Source organism: Gobio gobio, assembly GCF_949357685.1.
Source record: "Gobio gobio genome assembly, chromosome: 3".
Classification (NCBI taxonomy): domain Eukaryota; kingdom Metazoa; phylum Chordata; class Actinopteri; order Cypriniformes; family Gobionidae; genus Gobio; species Gobio gobio.
Window position 1 is genome coordinate 25,054,573 of NC_137099.1, and position 20,213 is coordinate 25,074,785.

Genomic DNA, 20,213 nt, shown 5'->3' on the forward strand with positions numbered 1-20,213 from the left:
ATCATCTTTAAAGTGTGTTCTACCGTTGTGCCTGTATAAGTGTCTATGAGAGTGTGAGGGTTACCTCAGTTAGATAAGCCTGATAGTCGATTTCTCCAATGCCTGTGTTGGCGAAGTCGATGAGGTTATCTTTGCCCTCCTGTTCCAGAAGAAGCATTCCCTGGAGATCCACATTCACACTATTAAATATCTTGGCCAGTTCCAGGTTATACTGTTAAGAGATCACAAACACATGGTTAGAGTTCTGATGATGTCATGCTCAGTATGTAGATATACACAAAAATATGTGAAATGCTTTTTGTCTTTTCACGCACCACTGTGGCATTGAGAAACTTGTTGAAGTTGAACTTGGTCTCCAGTTGTAGTGCTGAGTATAAACCATTATTCTCATAACAATCTCTATGAGCAAGAGACAACGTAGTAAATAAACACATTAGTAAATCAATCTTTTCAAAGAGTAAACAGCCTCCAGTGTCAAATAAATGACTTATTAAAGAGATTGTTCACCCAAAAATGAAAATTCTGTCATCAGTTATTCGCTATCATGTTGTTCTAAACTCAACTTTGAAGCACAAATGAAGACTTTTTTTTTTTTTTTTTTAAACCTGCACGATTTCGGTCCCTCATCATATAAATTGACTGTGTCCCTCCCTTTACAAGACTTAAACCGCTCAATTTTTTAACTTTTATAATGTCTTCATGAACTTTTTAAAGTGTCAAAGTATTGGTTGCATTTACTTTCAATAGAGAGACAGAAATCTCTCAGGTTTCATTAAAAATATCTTAATTTACATTTCAAAGATGAACGAAAGTTTTATGGGTTTGGAACGACACAAGGTTAATTATGATCTTCAGAATTAGGATCTTCAGTTTTGGGTCAATTTAAGATTTAAAATAACTACTTCTAATGGATCTTTAGTATTGAACTTTGCTCACTTACCTGTACATACTGCCGACAGTAAGGTCAATGTTTGGATCTTGAAACAGCATGCCAGGAAGAAAGTTCTTTTTGGCAGGATGGACCATGTATGGTGTGTCAATAATCTGCACAGGATTAAAAACTCCAAATTAAATTCAAAAGAGTTTTCCATATGCTAATCAGTACATCTGAGATGATAATTATATTATCAGTTTCATTTCACCTTTGCGTTGTTGCAAACTCCAAACTCATATGACTTTCCTTATTCTGTGGACCACCATAGAACTATTCATTTAATATTAAAGGTGTATAAACTGTCATGAGTAACCAAATTTGATAGTTTGGTAACAATTTATTTTATAGTGTCCCTGTTACACATTTTACATGTACTGACAAGTAGTAATAACAGTAAATTAAGCACAATTATAAGCAACTAACCCTACTATACTCTTTTCAAAACTTGGGGGCTGGGAGTGGAGAATCGGAAAGAACCACAAGCTGGGATTTGAACAACTGTGCTGCGTGTTCAAGACATTAGCCACAGGTCGTTTTTTCTAAATGTGTGTGTGTGTGTGTGTGTGTGTGTGTGTGTGTGTGTGTGTGTGTGTGTGTGTGTGTGTGTGTGTGTGTGTGTGTGTGTGTGTGTGTGTGTGTGTGTGTGTGTGTGTGTGTGTGTGTGTGTACATGTTTTTCTATCCCAGTGAGGACTTGAATGCACACTGACTCATGGGGACTCATGTCACCGTGATGACCTAAATTGTGTTTGTGTGTGTGTGTAAATGATTTGCTGTGTGTATGATCGGAAACTAACCCAGATTTACCCATGGTTTTACAACCCCCCTTTTAAAACTTTTGCTCAAGCACACACACACACACACACACACACACACACACACACACACACACACACACACACACACACACACACACACACACACACACACACACACACACACACACACACTCCTAGCTAAACCACGGTTTAACATACGTACAAGGGCTCCAGTGTTGTGTACCCTATGTGAGATTATACTGGTCTGTTTCCCTTTTCCCTTCCACAGGGTTTGTACTTACATCTGTACTTTGTGTAAGACGTGACCCAAGATAGTTAATTTAATTAAGTACAGTTTTAGTTTTTTGTGTACTTATCAGCTAATTATATATTATTAAACAGGAAATCAAATTGGGTCACACTTTTTATTTGGTGTCTTTTTACTACTATGTACTTACATAAAAAACATTAGGTACGATGTACTTATGGGATATGGGTAAGGTTTGGAACTGGTTTGGTGGTATGGTTAGGTTTAAGGGTGGGTTAAGATGTAAGGGAACGGTTAAAGCAGTGTAATTATAGATGCAATTATGGAAAATAATTACAGCTGTAATTACATTCAGCTATTTATACATTTAAAGCTACACTATGTAACTTTTCCGTCCACTAGAGGTCGCCTGTTCAAAACAAAGGCGTAGTTTGATGACGCCACGTTTGAGCGCAGAATCTCGGGACATGTGGTCTTCACCTCACAGCCGGTGGGAAACAGTCAGGATAGGACTCGGGCAGAAATCATGTTCATGGATGCGATTATTAACATTACTGTAGTGAAGCAGAGCAGGACCGAGTGTTGTGGAGCTGAGCAAGGCCGCAGGAGCGATTGAAGAGCGGGACAGTTATTATGGCATAGTCGCCGGCGGGACTTTTATTATGACACAGTTGCTGGCGGCACTTCCTCTTCTCCAGTGCTGAGTGAGAGGTAACGCAGCTCTGTTTATCGTATTAGATATATCTGAGTGTGTTGAAAAGGAAGTTATGACGTTCGCTCGGCGGCTGCTATGACACTTGTTCACTCTGCAGTGAGAGTAAAGTGTTTCACTGAATAAAACCGGAGACCGAGGGTGACGCAGATATGACGCAATCGACAGGCGACTCCCTCACACGCATAGCTCACACGTCCCGGCTCCTTGGTTAAAATAGCAATTTTCTCACGATTTACAAATAGTTGAAAACATTTGGGATATTCTAAGTACTCAACTGAACAAAATATATAACACTGGCCTAGTGATTTCTGGATGTTTTACTGCAAAAATCCTACATAGTTCACCTTTAAGTACAATGTAAAAACGTTTGTACACAATATATTATTCATTTAAATGTTAGTACATAGTAGTTAAAGAAACATATAGGGTCCTATCATACACACAGCGCAATGTGACACCAGGCACAACGCAAGTGTTTTTTGCTAGTATCAGGCCGATGCAGTTATCATTTTCACGTCCAGCGCCACGTTGTTTAAATAGCAAATGCACCCGCGCCCATCTGTTCGCCCATGGGCGTGCTGGTCTGAAAACGAGGTGTGTTCAGGCGCACTGCTAGTGCATTGCTATTTTGAGGCAACTGAATTCGACTGCGCCACTGACCACCAAAAACCTGCTCTAAATAGCGTAATATTTTTAGTGTTATTTAAAGGCCGTGTTAGTAAAATCCACCTATAGGCGGGTGCACAACGTGCATACACTTTGCTTATTACACACACAGGGATGCACAGCAGCACACAAACATTTTTAAATATAAAAAATAAAAGGATTCCTCTCTGGAGAAGCACTCAGTCTTTCTGCTCGCAAATTCCGCCATGTAAATAGCGAAACTGGCTTTTAAAGGGAATGGGAGATGAGACTCTTATTTGTTTATTGCACGTTACCACCAAAACACACCCATGACTCATTAAGAGACTACGGACAACCCTTTTGGACCATTTGCCTGACACGCTGACCATTTTTTCCGTAGTTAAACTAGCGGATTCTAAGTGCACCACCTGCACCATGCGCTTCAGACCATGCTCTCAGATCATTTTGTTCAATATCAAATTATTCAAAGTTTCTTAATTGTGTCTTACCATAGAGTAGTGTACAAGTACCTTAAAAATCTGTCTGTTTGCCAGCGGTTCACACACAAGCTTCTCTATGTTTCCTCCAACAACAAATGTGGTGACTACAACTCCCATGAGCACCCAAGAGAAGATGAAGCTGAAGCCAACAGAACTAATCACCAACAGATCCAAAAAAGTGAAAAAGAAAAGTTAGTATCTAACTTTTAAATATAATCAAATATATTTTGATATGCACTTTGTGGGAAGGTACTGAGTAGATAAGTTTAATTAACTCACGCCATCAGTAGGTTTCCTCCAGTGTTGGAAAGACAACCACGTGTGGTGGGCGTGGCATTTTTATCATAGCCACATGATCCACACAGCAAACCCAGGAAATTGAAGGCCAGAACCAGCACGACCATACAGCAGATCACTACACACCCTATCCATCTAGAGACACAAAGACAGACATAAAGAGATACTGAAGCATTTATCATTGCTTTGGCACAAAATGCGTTCAATGACAAATTACATAAATTATTTTCACACTCAGACACAAAAGTAACTAAATCTTTTTTTAGAAGATAAAAAAAAAGCATAAACCAGAAATTGCAACTATTATATTTACATTTACATTTACATTTATGCATTTGGCAGACGCTTTTATCCAAAGCGACTTACAGTGCCCTTATTACAGGGACAATCCCCCTGGAGCAACATGGAGTAAAGTGCCTTGCTCAAGGACACACTGGTGACCGCTGGGATTGAACCAGCAACCTTCTGTGTATCAGTTCCATGGTTTAACCCACTGGACCACCATCCCATCACCATCCCACCATCTCACTATTATATGATGTATATCTGATTTAAACAGCTTCTTGAACCAAAAAAGAAAAAAAGGGCGGGACTTGACAATTGCAAATGATTTTTTTATTTTTATTATTGACAGTAGAGATATATATAAACTGTAATAATATATCACAGTATTATTGTTTTTTCAGTGCTGTCAAATAAATACAGCCTTTGAGTGGTAGTGTATAAATCAAATATTTTTAACTTTTAAATATGTCATTAATAATAACTAGTTCAGTTTGGTTCTGCACACACCATTTGCATTTAATGTAAAGGCAGTTATTCATTTTCTATGACTGAATTCGGTTGCATCAAGTGCTTGTCACCACTAACATCTCAGAAAAGGACTGACAACTGAATGTATCTGTTATGTGCATGTGGCGTCAGTTTCATATTAGTAAGCTCTACAGAAGTACCTGTAGAAGTCCAGCTGGTCAATTTGGGGGTAATACGCTTCAATGTTCTTCTGGCTCTCCGTCAGGAACTTTGTGAAGTTCTCAAGTGCTGGTTCTACCGGGAACATCTTTGTGAAACCAATTATCTCTCCACATGACTTATCCAGCAGCCCTTTCACTTCTTTAACAGGGAGAGACAGAGAAAGAAGAAGTGAATATGTGTTTGGGAATATGGAGATGAGATATAAGGCAGAACCATATTTTTCCCCAATATTCACATGAAATGACTAACATGTCTAGCACTAAAACAGGCACACTTACTGGGTAGAGCTTCATTTTTAAAAAGAGACATACAGGTTCCCGAATGCATAGGAACAGATCCGAGAACAGAATAATATTTAGGTTTTTTGTCAATAGTTTCAGAGAACAAATGAAGTTAACATGTTGAGTACAGACAGATGCTCTGTTGCAAATCCTAATGAGTTGCCTATGAAAACACACAATTAAAGCATCATAGGCAACACTCCCTATGTACGCAGCAAGGCAACACACCGGGTTTTGGTACAAAGCTAGATAGATGAATAAAGAGAATGCCCTCACCCGACACAATATCTTTCGTCTGTTCCCTGACCAACCTTGGTGTGTCGTTAAAGGAAGCGTATCCCTGAAGAGATGAACAAAAAGAAAAGGTGGTGAAATGACCGTCACAGTTCAATATTGGGGAATTACAGTGGGTGCATGATAGTCATCTGACCTTCTGTACAATATTGCTGAGATCTGTTTCAAGCACAGCGTCCAGATTGGCCAAAGGCGCCTCAACCTCAGGCAACTGTTGGATGACATACAGGAGTCACAAATTAACCACACAGACCAACATAAAGACCCCATTTAGCTCCATGTCTGTTAGTTTTAAAACAATCTATATTATATGCTAACAAAATAAACCTTTATCTGATATAAAATTTATTTATTTATCTTCCAGGAAGATGGAGCAAAAATACTTATGCACTACACAGATTTATGTCCAATCGAATACAATACCCATCCCTTTAATACCACCTGCAAATGACTAGCAAGTAGCTAATCATGGATCATGGCAGTGAAGTATCTAAATCCTACTGGCTTTTAAAAACAGCATGAACCAGAAATTGCAACCATTTTATGATGTATATCTGATTTAAACAGCTTCCTGATTCACTGTATAACAAATGTATAACTCATTTATAATAAATACTGCAATTATCCATCAAAAATTTGAATTGTCGATTTTGATTTCATGGTGAATGGATGAGCTAAACTAAACTAAGTAAAATGTATATAGTTTTTTTCCAGGTTTCATGGGAAAAACATGACTATATATTAATTTCACCTGAAGAGTCATTGATTTCCTACAAATAGTTTACTTTTTGTTGTCTGTGCACAAAATTGGTATAGAAGAACAGTATTTGAACATAAACATTAACATTTAATATTAAAACTTAAAAAGGTATGTATTTCATATTTAACTATAATGCATAGCCTAATAATTGACAGATTTGAATACCAATGACACCCTGATACACATACTTGTATAAATGGGTTGTGTGTGTGAGTGTTACCCCATTAAATTTTGCGCTGAGAGCGAGCTGGCTGAGTGTTCCTCGGATGGTGTTGCATGTGTTTGTTACGGCTCCATTAGAGCAGGCCGGGTCGTTGAGTGTGTTTGAGAGAGATGCACGTTCAGACTCAAGGGAGTTCTGGAGTCTGCCCGTCCCTTCCTGTAAGGTCTCCAGCGATGTGGTCACACTCTCTAATGACTCTTTGGCCTCCCGCATGGCTGTACACAGACAGAGCACCTTCATTATAACATGCTGATATGCAGAAAACTAAATAAATGAACCATTGGGAGGGATTACACTACTGCAAATACACAACTGATCACAGAACAACCAAAACATGTTAATGTATATGCCATTTTCTCACACAAAATATGGCAGCATTACATAAAGATACACAAGGCTGATTATATCAGCAATACTTAAAACAACAACAGAATGAACAACAACAATCACAATCTCTATGTTCACAAAACACATGGGTGAAACCACTGTCTTTTACCTTTAATAGCACCCTCCACTTTAACTTTTTTCCAAAATCACAAGCAACAGAAACAGAAAGGAACAAATTAATAAGAATAGTATCAGTGTGAGTGTGTTTTGTGGGGTTCCTGTAGCTTAAACAGTGGATCAAGGTACTAGCAACATCAAAACGTCTTTAAATCTGTTTTGGTCGAACATTTCTGTTTGTAGGTTGCTATCTTCTGGACCAGGTCACTCTTGCAAAAGAAATTGTAATCCTAAATCTCAAGTCTTGGTCAATTTGTTTAAATACACAGAACTTCAACAATCATCATTTGTCAGCAGGAAAGAGAAAAGGTGTGAAGGTAAACATTTAGGGCATCATATTTAGGGTTTATCAGTGTATCAGACTAAAGCATGAAACCTCATGCAAGAGTAAGAACTGATTGAACTCAACTCAGTTACAACTGTAAGTAGTTCATTATTTCAAAGTTATTCTTAAATAAGATGAAATATAAGGAAACTATGGAAGCTTGTTTCCGCAATAGAATAAAACATTTAAAAAAAAACGTTTTATCTCACAATTGTGTTTACATCTTGCAATTCTGACTTTTTTTCCTCAGAATTTCGTGATATAAAGTCACAATTGCAAATTATAAAGTCATAATTGCGAGTTATAGAGTCATAATTGCGAGTTATGAAGTCATAATTGCGTGATATAGTCATAATTGCAAGATATAAAGTCAGAATTGCGAGATATAAAGTCAGAATTGCGTGATAAAAAGTCAGAATTGCATGATATAAAGTCAGAATTGCATAATATAAAGTCAGAATTGCATGATATAAAGTCGCAATTGCGAGTTATAAAGTCAGAATTGCGTGATATAAAGTCAGAACTGCATGATATAAAGTCAGAATTGCGTGATATAAAGTCAGAACTGCATGTTATAAAGTCAGAATTGCGTGATATAAAGTCAGAACTGCATGATATAAAGTCAGAATTGCGTGATATAAAGTCAGAATTGCGTGATATAAAGTCAGAATTGCATGATATAAAGTTGCAATTACGAGCTATAAAGTCAGAATTGCGTGATATAAAGTCAGAATTGTGTGATATAAAGTCAGATTTGCATGATATAAAGTCGCAATTGCGAGTTATAAAGTCAGAATTGCGTGATATAAAGTCAGAATTCCGTGATATAAAGTCGCAATTGCGTGATATAAAGTCAGAATTGCGTGATATAAAGTCAGAATTGCATGATAAGTTGCAATTAGGAGCTATAAAGTCAGAATTGCGTGATATAAAGTCAGAATTGTGTGATATAAAGTCAGATTTGCATGATATAAAGTCGCAATTGCGAGTTATAAAGTCAGAATTCCGTGATATAAAGTCGCAATTGTGTGATATAAAGTCAGAATTGCATGATATAAAGTCAGAATTGCGAGTTATAAAGCCAGAATTGCGTGATATAAAGTCAGAATTGCATGGAATAAAGTTAGAATTGCGTGATATAGGGCCCTATCTTGCACCCAGCGCAATTGACTTTGTACACCGACGCATGTGTCATTCCTATTTTGCACCCGCGCAAAGCGCGCTTTTCCCTCCACAGAAGCACGTCGCTAAACTAGTGAATGAACTTGCGCTCCCTGGGCGGTTCAGCGCAAAAAAGGAGGCGTGTTCCGGCGCAAACAATCCCTGGTGCTATTTTGCTGTTCCATTAAACAATTGCGCCACTGACCAGAAAAAACCTAGTCTAAAGTCAGTGGCGCGTTGCGCGTTGTTCATTATGCTATTTTAAGGGCGCATGCTTGACCATAATGTATAGCGTGCACAACGCGCATACACTTTGCTCATGTAATCTACACAGATGCAACAGTTATTTTTGCAAATCATAAATTGTTACACTAAAAAAATATTAACACATGAGATGACGGAAATCATTGTGGTGTGCCACGAAGATGTGAAAAAATAGGCATAAATCTAGCTTACAAATGATTCAGGCTAATTGTAATAATTAAGGATAAGACCTGTTTGCCCAATAGTGGCAAGACATATATGTATATAAGGACATCTGACAAATTGGTTTGTCCGTCAAGAACCAGGAAAAAAAATCGACTGAAAAACTGAAAAAACTGAAAGACTGAAAAAAAAAAAGACTGTGAAATCACCTTTACCATAATGTACAACATTACAACTTCACTTCTCTGTCTTTCACTGCTCTTACAAGAACATCAGTCTCCTCGGCTGTGAACTGCTCCTGGCGTGCGCCTGGTAAATACGCCATAATAATAGCAATCCATAATGGAACTTGCGCACCTGCTTTTAAAGGGAATGTTGGATGACGCTCGGATTGGTTTATTCACGTTACGCCCAAACCACACCTATGAATAATGAAGCTACTTCAGACCAACCCATTTTAGATTTGCGCCGGGCGCAAGAGCCATTTATCCCGCCGGGAAAATATCAACAGCGCCGAGACCCGCCCACAAAGTTACTTGCGGTTCGCGCTTTGACACTTGCGTTTCAGATCGTTAAAATAGGGCCCATAAAGTCAGAATTGCATGATATAAAGTCGCAATTGCGAGTTATAAAGTCAGAATTGCGTAATATAAAGTCAGAATTGCGTGATATAAAGTCAGAATTGCGTAATATAAAGTCAGAATTGCGTGATATAAAGTCAGAATTGCGTGATATAAAGTCAGAATTGCGTGATATAAAGTCGCAATTGCGAGTTATAAAGTCAGAATTGCGTGATATAAAGTCGCAATTGCGAGTTATAAAGTCAGAATTGCGTGATATAAAGTCAGAATTGCGTGATATAAAGTCAGAATTGCGTGATATAAAGTCACAATTGCGAGTTATAAAGCCAGAATTGCGTGATATAAAGTCGCAATTGCGAGTTATAAAGTCAGAATTAAGTGATATAAAGTCACAATTGCGAGTTATAAAGCCAGAATTGCGTGATATAAAGTCGCAATTGCGAGTTATAAAGTCAGAATTGCGTGATATTAAGTCGCAATTACGAGTTATAAAGTCAGAATTGCGTGATATAAAGTCAGAATTGCGTGATATAAAGTCAGAATTGCGAGTTATAAAGTCAGAATTGCATGATATAAAGTCAGAATTGCGAGTTATAAAGTCAGAATTGTGTGATATAAACTCAGAATTCTATGATATAAAGTCGCAATTGTGAGTTATAAAGTCAGAATTGTGTGATATAAAGTCAGAATTGCGAGTTATATAGTCCATTCTAAGGGAAAAAGACGAGTTTATATCACGCAATTCTGACTTTATATCACGCAATTCTGACTTTATATCATAGAATTCTGAGAAAAAAAATCTGAATTGCGAAATAAATAGTTGCAATTACCTTTTTTGTTTTTTATTCTGTGGCGGAAACAAGCTTCCATAGGAAACACATTCCTGGGGCCTTAACTTTGACTTAAATTGTGACTTTATTACTTAAAAGGGTGACATTAAATTTTACAATTGTGACTTTGTTTCTAATAATTCTAGCTTTATATCTGACAATTGAGGCTTTATTTTAAAAGCCACAATTTATTTTACTTAATTACGACTTTAAATCTTACAATGTGACCTTCTATCTCACAATACAAAATTGTATTTTTTTTTATACAGGCTTCAATAGAAAGACCTTGTAATTGACCTTGAATTCACAACAAGGAAATAGAATAAAATAGAATCTGAATTGAGCCTGTCATTTATTTGCAAACACTAAAGACACTACAATGTATTTAGCACCTACAGTAGTTAAATGTAGTTTATCTAAATGTAGTTAGAATGGTTAGTGAAAAAGACTCAAGGTTTTGCATTGAAATGCCACGTTAAAATGTCAGTCCAGTTTAGTGAATTTGGCTCCTCAGTGTGTATGTATATTTGTTTTTGCACCTGTTGTCATGCGAAGAGCGTTGTCTAAAGCAGGTACCACTTCTCTCTCCAGCTGATTATGAATCTGTCCACCCAGAACAGTCCCAATATCTGATAAACCACATCAATAATGAATTAAAACATTATGAAATCCAGCTCCAGCATAAAGTACACTCCCGTTAAAAGGTTTGGGGTCAGTAAGAATAGAAAATAAATTAACAGTTTTATTCAGCAAGGACACATTAAATTGATTAAAAGACAAAAAAAATTTTTAAATTAAGCAGCTAACAGTTAACACTGATAAGAAAATAGTGTTTCTTGAACATCAAATCAGCATATTAGAATGATTTCTGAAGGATCATGTGACAACCTGGAGTAATGGCTGCTTCACAGGAGGAAATTACATTTTAAATATATTAAAATAGAGAACAGTTGTTTTGAATTGTAATAAATTGTCACAATATTTCTCTTTCCCTTTCAGTCGGTCACCGACGTATTGATACCCTGACATCTCCGTTCCCTTCATATTGTTGAACAAATAAATGCAGCCTGGGTAAGCATAATGACTTTCAAATATTAAAAAAATTCTTACCAATTCCACATATTTTAACGTTAGTGTATGTTGAGACACAATAGAGGAAGAAAGAGAGAATACTTACTGTCTAAGTCTGATAATATTTTGTTCTTGGCTGTTGTGTACTGTGCAGCCAGGTAGTCTATTTGCTACAAAATAAAAGAAGAAAAAAAGACAAATAGATTTAGACTTATTAGTAGTAAATGTCTGTGTTTGCCTCTGTGCTTCTGATCAGGCCCACATAGAATCTGCACCCACAGAATCAGCAGATTTCATTTTTTAGCTAATCTGATTAGTTTTTCACCTAACAATAACAGTGTAATACTCTTAGCTTTGTTCAATAATTTGAGCACTTTTACCATTGCATCTGTTAATGGCTTACCGCTGGTGTGTAGTTAGCAAAAGCTTTCATGTCTCTTATGTTGGAGCTGACGAGACGTCTGGTGCTCCTAATCTGAGATGTGATGTTCTGGTTTGCTGCGTAAGTGATCGTCACTCCCACTCTGTAAACAAAGCAACACATACATGCATTTTGGGAAATACTGTGCTCACCGGTAGTTATGACAGTCTTGTCTCCAGTTATGTTGGTGAAACATTTGACAAATTGCATATTTAGAAATAAATCAATTAGAAACAAAATAGTAAATACAAAAAATAGCACATTTGACAGTCTGGTCTAATCTATGACTGAGAGAGAGAGTTTGTAACTAATTTCATTTTGGTTTGTTTACAAATATGTATAAATCATATATGCCAGCTTTAAATTACTGTCTGTGACATGCAGTAATATCAGATGTCCTCAGTGTGGTGCTGTTGTCATGCTAAGAACAGCCCAACTGGGGTGCTTTTCCCAAAAGCATTATTAGCCAACAACGGTCGCAAGTAAAGTTCTGTTGAATTGTATTAATAACAACTAAACTTAGTAATGTGATTGGGTTTAAAATGTAGGGTACAGATAGCTTGGCCTTGTTAGCCCATCCCAGTTTATTCAAGTGTTCTAATAGTATCCTTCTTTTAAACAAAAAAAATAAGAAAGTATACTTTCAGTCTACATTTTATATACTTCTCAGAAATATACTTTATGTACTTCTCGGAAATATACTTAAAATTGCACTTAAATATAGGCCTACTTGACTTATAGCCTACTGCCATAAAAGTCTAAGTTTATTTGTCCTATACTTTGTACTCAATCTTTTGATCGAGATATACTTCAAACTATAATTAAGTATTCAAAATATGCTTGGCTTGTTGGCTTGTAATTGTGTCTTTTTATTACATATTTTTACATACAGTCTTATGAAACTTACATTGTTTGAAAATATTGATTAGAATATTGATATAAAACAGATATGTTCCTAATTCTGCGTATCTGATTTTTTAATGTAAGCTAATCCACTGGTAGTGTTAATAAGAATTTACTTAAAATTTACTTCACTCTAAATCTACTTTACTCTTTCCCCTCCATTGACTGAATTTTCTGGCTATCCATATTTTCACTGTTATACAGTAGGGGGCGCTATGACATCATCTATTACAGAATCTCCTGATCAAAATACAGGTGAAGAAGAAGCTGAAAAAAGTGATAGAAGATTGCTCACGCAAATGTAAAATAACGTGATCATCAAATATTAAACAGCATGTAAATTGCAAAACTGCATAATGTTACTGAATAAAATGTCAAACCCATGAAGAGTGTGAAGCTTTGGGGGTGTTGATGGACTCGATCTACGCCATCTGTGTTTTGATCATCGTTCTGAATCTGATCAAGGCCTTGTCTTTGACAAAAGTGCGATTTTCTCATCTTTTTGTTTAAAATGTTGCCTTTCTTTATGAAACTTACCCATATTCAAATGTTGATAAAAAAAAGATGCATTAAGCTATAATAAAATGTTTTTTTTTTAATTAGTTAGGGTAAAGTTAAAGGTATATTTCAAGTATAAAAAATGTATATCTACATTTGAACATAGTAGTATACTGAAAGTGCTAAAATAATATATAAATATAGTAAACTATATAAGTATAATGTTATGTTCAGTTAAAGAAAACTTGCAAGTATACTTGAAGTATAACATTACTAAACTAGTAGTTTACTGAGCGTACACTTCAACGTGTACTTTAATAAACTAGAAACTAAAAAAAATGTACTACTTGTCTTAAAATATTAAACTACTAATATACGTATAAGTTCACTTGTAGTACAGATGCAGTACAAATGAGAAACGTAAATGTGCACTTAAAAATTACTACTGTTACACTTATTATAGTACACTTAAACATATACTTTTATGTACTAAAAGTGGGCCAATTTAGTCCCAAGCAGTATTGAAACTTGTACACTTACAAGTTTACTACAAGTACACATTGAAATTAGATTACTTCCTACATAAAGTATACTTAAAAATATACTTGAACATTACTTAAGTATACTTCAAAAGTGAACTTGAAGTATACATCTTTTTCGTAAGGGTTGGCAACTACACCATTTGGACAAAAATAGCATATTTCTCACCATTCAAAAGTTGCTGCATGTTCTCATTAAATAATATTTTTCTCAAGCAACACTTAAACTGCAAATATTTAATTATAAAACATTTAAATATTTTATTTTTGACAGCTATTTCTCAATCAGCATTACGTTTGAAAAGATCCTACAAATCTGATGGCTTCTTAAAGCTACACTGTGTGATATTTTCCCCTATCTAGCGGTGAAAAGGTATATGACCATCCAGTGAATATCAATTTCTGTTCCTCTCAATTCCGATTTCGTTTTAACTCCTACGGTGGCCGATTTAGTCCAAGATTAACATGGCTTCCAGTTCGACCTCGTCCACATTCGACACGGTGTCATCGAGTGTTAAAACGCGAAAGGCGAAGCTTGAATTTACGGTTATGTCCCTCTTTGGCTAATGTACTTTCAAGATGGAGGGGCAACATGGCGAACATGGCATTCGAACCCCTCACCCGTATGTATTTTCAATGGCATATTATAAACTTACGAGAATACTTTATTACTTGAAAGAAGTAAATATACATTAATGAGCACATATATTTTTGAAAGAACGAAGTGTTTTTAGCTAAAAATAAATTAAAAAAGTTACACAGTGTAGCTTTAACCTCAATGACCTTAATTGGAAAGCAAGTATCCATTGGTTGCACACTTCCAAATCTCAGCAGATGCAGTAAGTCAGGTATTTATTTGACTACTGTACCATGAATACTGAGATATCTACTCAGAATACTGCTCATTTGACATGGCATACTTTGTAGCTAAAAGGTATTTGAATGCAGGGTTAGTCAAGACACATTTAGAGCTCAGGTGATTGGTTAAAAACAACCTGGAACAAAGATGTCAGATTTCTGTACACAGTGTCCTACACTAGCCAAACAACAGCATTGAATGGGAATGCTAACAATTAGCCATTTCAGGTATTATCCAAGAACTTCTTGGAGACAGTAGAGCAAGGTTCCCAGATTATCTCACTCAAAATAAAAATATTATATAAAAATAATTTAAAGAAATGTTTTATTAAATATTACAAATATAATAGAAGTATTTATTAAATTATAAAATTAGGGACAGATTTTTTAAAAATAAATAAATACTTTTCATCAGTAAAATGCATTAAATTTATTAAAAGTGACAGTAAAGATTGTTATAAGATAATATTTAGAATAAATGCTGTTCATCAAAGAATCCTGAAAAAATAAGCAGCACAACTGTTTCAACACTGATAATAAGAATAAATGTTTCTTGAGTGGCAAATCAGCATATTAGAATGATTTCTGAAGGATCATGTGACACTGAAGATATATTAGAATAGAAAACAGTTATTTTAAACTGTAATTATATTTTACAATATTACTGTTTTTACTGTATTTTTCATCAAATAAACAGACTTGTTGAGCATCTTTCAAAAAAAAAACATCTAATCTAACAAAAAAATCTCATCTAACAGTTTTTTTAGTTTGCATAATGTGTGTGTGTGTGTGTGTGTGTGTGTGTGTGTGTGTGTGTGTGTGTGTGTGTGTGTGTGTGTGTGTGTGTGTGTGTGTGTGTGTGTGTGTGTGTGTGTGTGTGTGTGTGTGTGTGTGTGTGTGTGTGTGTGTGTGTGTGTGTGTGTGTGTGTGTGTGTGTGTGTGTGTGTGTGTGTGTGTCTGTGTATCTATACATATACACACATATATTTTGTAAACAAAAACTTTTATGTTGCAGTAGATGCGATTAATCGATTTGACAGCACAATAAAACAACCCCAAACCTTTGAATGGTAATACAAACATTTATGAATAAATAAATAACTTGTTAAAATACATAGTGTTTAAATATATTAAATATATATTTTAAAATGATGACGTCATATTGAGACACAAAATGAGGTGAATCAGCAAATGCACACACACACACACACACACACACACACACACACACACACACACACACACACACACACACACACACACACACACACACACACACACACACTCAGGGGTTTTTTTTGTGAAATGTGGGGACATTCCATAGGCATAATGGTTTTTATACCGTTCAAACCATATTTTCTATCCCCCTACACTGCCCCAGCCCCTAAACCTACCCATCACAGGAAACTGCACAGTTTACTTTCTGTGAAAAAAAAAACTCATTCTGTATGATTTATAAGCATTTTGAAAAGTGAGGACATGGGTAAAGTCCTTATATTGCACCCTCTTTTTGTAATACCTATGTCATACCCATGTCATTATACACATTTGTGCCCTGATATTTCACAAAAACATGCCCACATTCACTGGTGCTCACATAGCCACAAACTAGAGATAACACTTTACTAATTGAGTGGTGCAGATACATATTAAATTGTGGCATCTGATTACAGATTATTGCCAGACAAACCTCCTTCCCCGTCCCCCCACTCTCTCGTTTCCCCTTTCACTATAATCTATCTCAGTCTTAGTCCTCTCTCTCTCATAAAAAAAGGTTTAATAAAGGGGAAATGTGATTCAACAAAGGAAGCCATAGAGAGAGAAAAAGAAAAGAGTGAAGAAAGAAACAGAGCAGATTTGCACAGTCATGTTCTCTACTCCCAGGCCTCGTCCAGCACAATTACTGCAAACCTCTCAGTAAGTCATTGAAAGTCCATCAAGACACACACACACACTCACAGTACAGTCTATGCCTTACAAACGCCCATTGTGACCCAAGCAACTGCTGTCAGCACTGTCACAGAAAAGAAAAAAGAGGCAAAAAGAAAGAGGGGGATGGGGTATAGAAATAAAGAGGGGACTTTCTCTCTGGACAGACTGAGGCCTATCAGTGTCACATGTGTGAATGTGTCTGTGTGTGTGTCATTCTAGACCACTGCAGGTGTGTTCACCACCCTCTCTTGCAATGGTGCAAATCAACTGGTTAGAACAAACCTCTAAATTGACAATATGCACATTTTGTCTCATTTTACCAATTATCTGTTATTTCCTAAAATTTCAGTGTCAGTTTAACAATCATTAAAGATCCAAATCTGACAGAAAAGGATACATTAGAAAACACAAGTGCACAAGCACACACACAGACCCAGTAACTAGCCTTGACTAGATTAGTGTGAAGCAGCACAGCTTATGTTTATTAGAGAGCACTGATATGATGATGGTGGTTCAGTGTACCTGTCTTTTTCTAGACATAAATAAGTCTAATGTATTTTACCAGAATCACTGTTCACATTCTCATACATATATATATATATATATATATATATATATATATATATATATATATATATATATATATATATATATATATATATATATATATATATATATATATATATATATATATATATATATATATACCTGAAAAATGTTATATTTTTGTTCCAGGTTTTTTGCTCCAAACACCTGAGCTGTAAATGCCACATGACTTACCCTGCGTTTAAATATGTGTACCTTTCTGTTACAAAGAATGCAAAAAGTCATATGAGTAAGATGTCTCGGCATTCAATGTATGCAAAATATCAAAGACTTTAGATATACAAAGACTCGTATTATTATGAACAGCAGAAGGTGCAATGCACAATATGGCGGAATCCCGCCTTCTAAGTAAAAGAGCCAATCGCCAATTGGTAAAGTCAGCTCCTGATGCTTTAGAAAAACTCAGTGATCTGAGATGTGCTCTTATGTGTATGGGCTTATGTCACATGTGCATTGGTTGGTCCAACCTGAAAAATGCATTTTGTTTTGTCAAGATTTGAGCATTTAGAAACCAAATTTATGAGACAGTTGTTGTCAGATTTCACTGGTGATTTCAAATATGCTTGGTGAACATGATTGTACAATTTGATGTTTTTCATTTCAAAGGAGCTGCAATTGCATGACTAAAATAGCTGCCTGGGAGACATTTCAAAGATGGCCGCTGAATGAAATGACTTGCCTGAAAAGGGACTTTGATACCTAATTACAGTTTTTCTGAATTGCTAAAACACTAAACCCCATTCTCTGAGCCATATTCTCAATATCCTAAACCAATTTGTCAAATAAATCACTCTTTCTGCAAAACCTTAAACAAGTCTCATGCACTCTTTTTGCTAAACTCGAAACACATTCTCCCTCACTAAAACACATTTCACACTGATACATTTGAGTACCAAAACACTAAACACAAGAAGCAAAAGTTAAACCCAACTAAAACACAGTTGTCATCGTTTACACACAACAACTCAAAATAGTTCACACTTATTTCTAATGATGTGGTTAAGCCAACTGTACAAAATATAGGCCTGTTCAGGTGAACAGGTGACAGGTGCACTGAATGTTGAAACCAGCAATAGAGGGAAACAGTCTGAGAGGGAGAGGAGGACGAGTACGTGTATGTGTAAGCGATGGTGGACGAGGAGGAAGAGGCTAAGGATGAGTAAGAGCAAGGTGTGGAGACTGTTGTCAAGACTGATCTGGCGCAACAGGGGGTTTTTCCCTTTGCCTGACAAGAGACGACACTGCCTGTGATGTGGAGTCCTCAACGATATTCAATAAAATTCAACGAGATGATTGATCTGACTGCACTGACACTATTGAATGAGAACTGAACTGAACTAGATGTTGACATCGCTATTTTCTCCAGACCTGCTTTATAGATGAAATAATTAGCAAACAGAGCTTTAGCATAAAAGGGCAACAGATGAGCTCTTCTGTTTCGGAGCAGCATAGTTTTCTTTTTCTTTTTTTTTACTGTAACTGTATACAGTAAATTCTTCTGTAGTTTTGTATGTAGACCACTGTATGTGCAACTTTGTGTTGGTTGGGATGTAGCCTTCACTGTGTACGTTGTTTTATGGAGAAAATAAAATACGTTTGTTAAGGTGTATTTGTGTTTTCTGAGTATAAAAACAATATTCTCAAATATTTTACAACACACTTATGTATGTACTGTCTGTAGTAAGAGTAAAACATAAACTAAAAAAAGACCCATGTCATTATGATGAATGGACAAGAAGTGTTTTCCATTCATCATAGTGTTTTACATTGAGCACATCTGTGTTCAACTGGTTCTCATAAATGTCTATTCATATGATGGTTTGTGTGTGTCATTTGAAAACGAAATACAATTTTGAGAAGATGTAAAGTTTCATTTTGCAGGAGAATTGAGGGGTTTTGTCCATTGTGTGTGTATTTATTGATTGGTGTGTAGAGTTCTGAGAGTATGAGGCATGCTTTCAGAAAATGTGTATAAACAATCGAGAAAAACTGTAATAATGAATGATCTTTTCAATGGAACTGAATCAACACTGAACTGACTTCAGCTAAACAATGACACTATTTTATTTTGCTGCTTTACAGCCGAAATGAACTCTGTTTGCATCACTGATCATCATTTTCCTGTTATCACTGTAAAGCTGCTTTGAATCTGTATTGTATAAAGCACTATAAAAATAAAGAGGACTTGACTTGACTTGACTTGACTCAGGCCGGACCTAGCGATGCCGAGGCAGAATCAATCTCTCACTGGCATTGATTTTGCTACTTTTTGAGTTTACAGTACTGTAACATACTTTTCATTTAGAGTTTTCTTTGATCTTTTGCATTTAGACTGCTGTATTTTACAGTAAAAGTGTTGAAGTGTTCATTACCATACAATATTCAATAAAATACTGTACTTGCAGTACACAGTATACAATATATTCACCATATCTAGCTTTTGATACTATACTTTTTTACATAATTGCAACATTTTCTTACTGCATGCATATACTTTTTTTTCTGTAACCTCATGTTCTGGATGCTGTGTTCTCCATTTTTTGATGTAGTGTCTAATGAATGAACTGTAGTGCTTTTATTATTGACTCATGTTTGTCTGAAAGCTTTGTTTGATTTTGAGAACAGGTGAAATAGTTTTGAGACAATTGTTTGATTTTGCCAGAAGAGTCAGGGGTTTTGTGAATGTAGATTAAGGATTTTGTTTTGTGTTTAATGTTGTGAGAAAATGAGTGGTTTAAAAAAATGTTTTTAGCAATTCAGAAAAACTGTAATAATTCTATGAGAACTTTTTTTGATATTGTACAAAATCCCCCCCCCCCCCCCCCCCCCCCCCCCCCCCAACTGACACAGGGGAAGTACCAATACTGTTAACTGGCACAGATTATTGGACAGTGCCAATAATCTCCAAATTACCAAATATATAATTC

General features: G+C 35.9%; 1 protein-coding gene across 1 annotated transcript in view; it reads right to left on the reverse strand.

Moving 5' to 3' along the window:
• Positions 1 to 20,213, reverse strand: part of prom1b (prominin 1 b) — a 43,338-nt gene that overhangs the window by 12,773 nt on the left and 10,352 nt on the right. Inside the window, exons 4-17 of the mRNA XM_079813169.1 lie at positions 18,341 to 18,435; positions 11,933 to 12,053; positions 11,636 to 11,699; positions 10,998 to 11,087; positions 7,128 to 7,151; positions 6,629 to 6,846; positions 5,785 to 5,859; positions 5,631 to 5,694; positions 5,052 to 5,211; positions 4,081 to 4,233; positions 3,832 to 3,955; positions 941 to 1,044; positions 315 to 399; positions 65 to 211 (exon numbers count right to left, since the gene is read on the reverse strand). Coding sequence (XP_079669295.1) covers positions 65 to 211; positions 315 to 399; positions 941 to 1,044; positions 3,832 to 3,955; positions 4,081 to 4,233; positions 5,052 to 5,211; positions 5,631 to 5,694; positions 5,785 to 5,859; positions 6,629 to 6,846; positions 7,128 to 7,151; positions 10,998 to 11,087; positions 11,636 to 11,699; positions 11,933 to 12,053; positions 18,341 to 18,435 — 1,524 coding nt within the window. The remainder of the gene's footprint in view (positions 1 to 64; positions 212 to 314; positions 400 to 940; positions 1,045 to 3,831; positions 3,956 to 4,080; positions 4,234 to 5,051; positions 5,212 to 5,630; positions 5,695 to 5,784; positions 5,860 to 6,628; positions 6,847 to 7,127; positions 7,152 to 10,997; positions 11,088 to 11,635; positions 11,700 to 11,932; positions 12,054 to 18,340; positions 18,436 to 20,213) is intronic.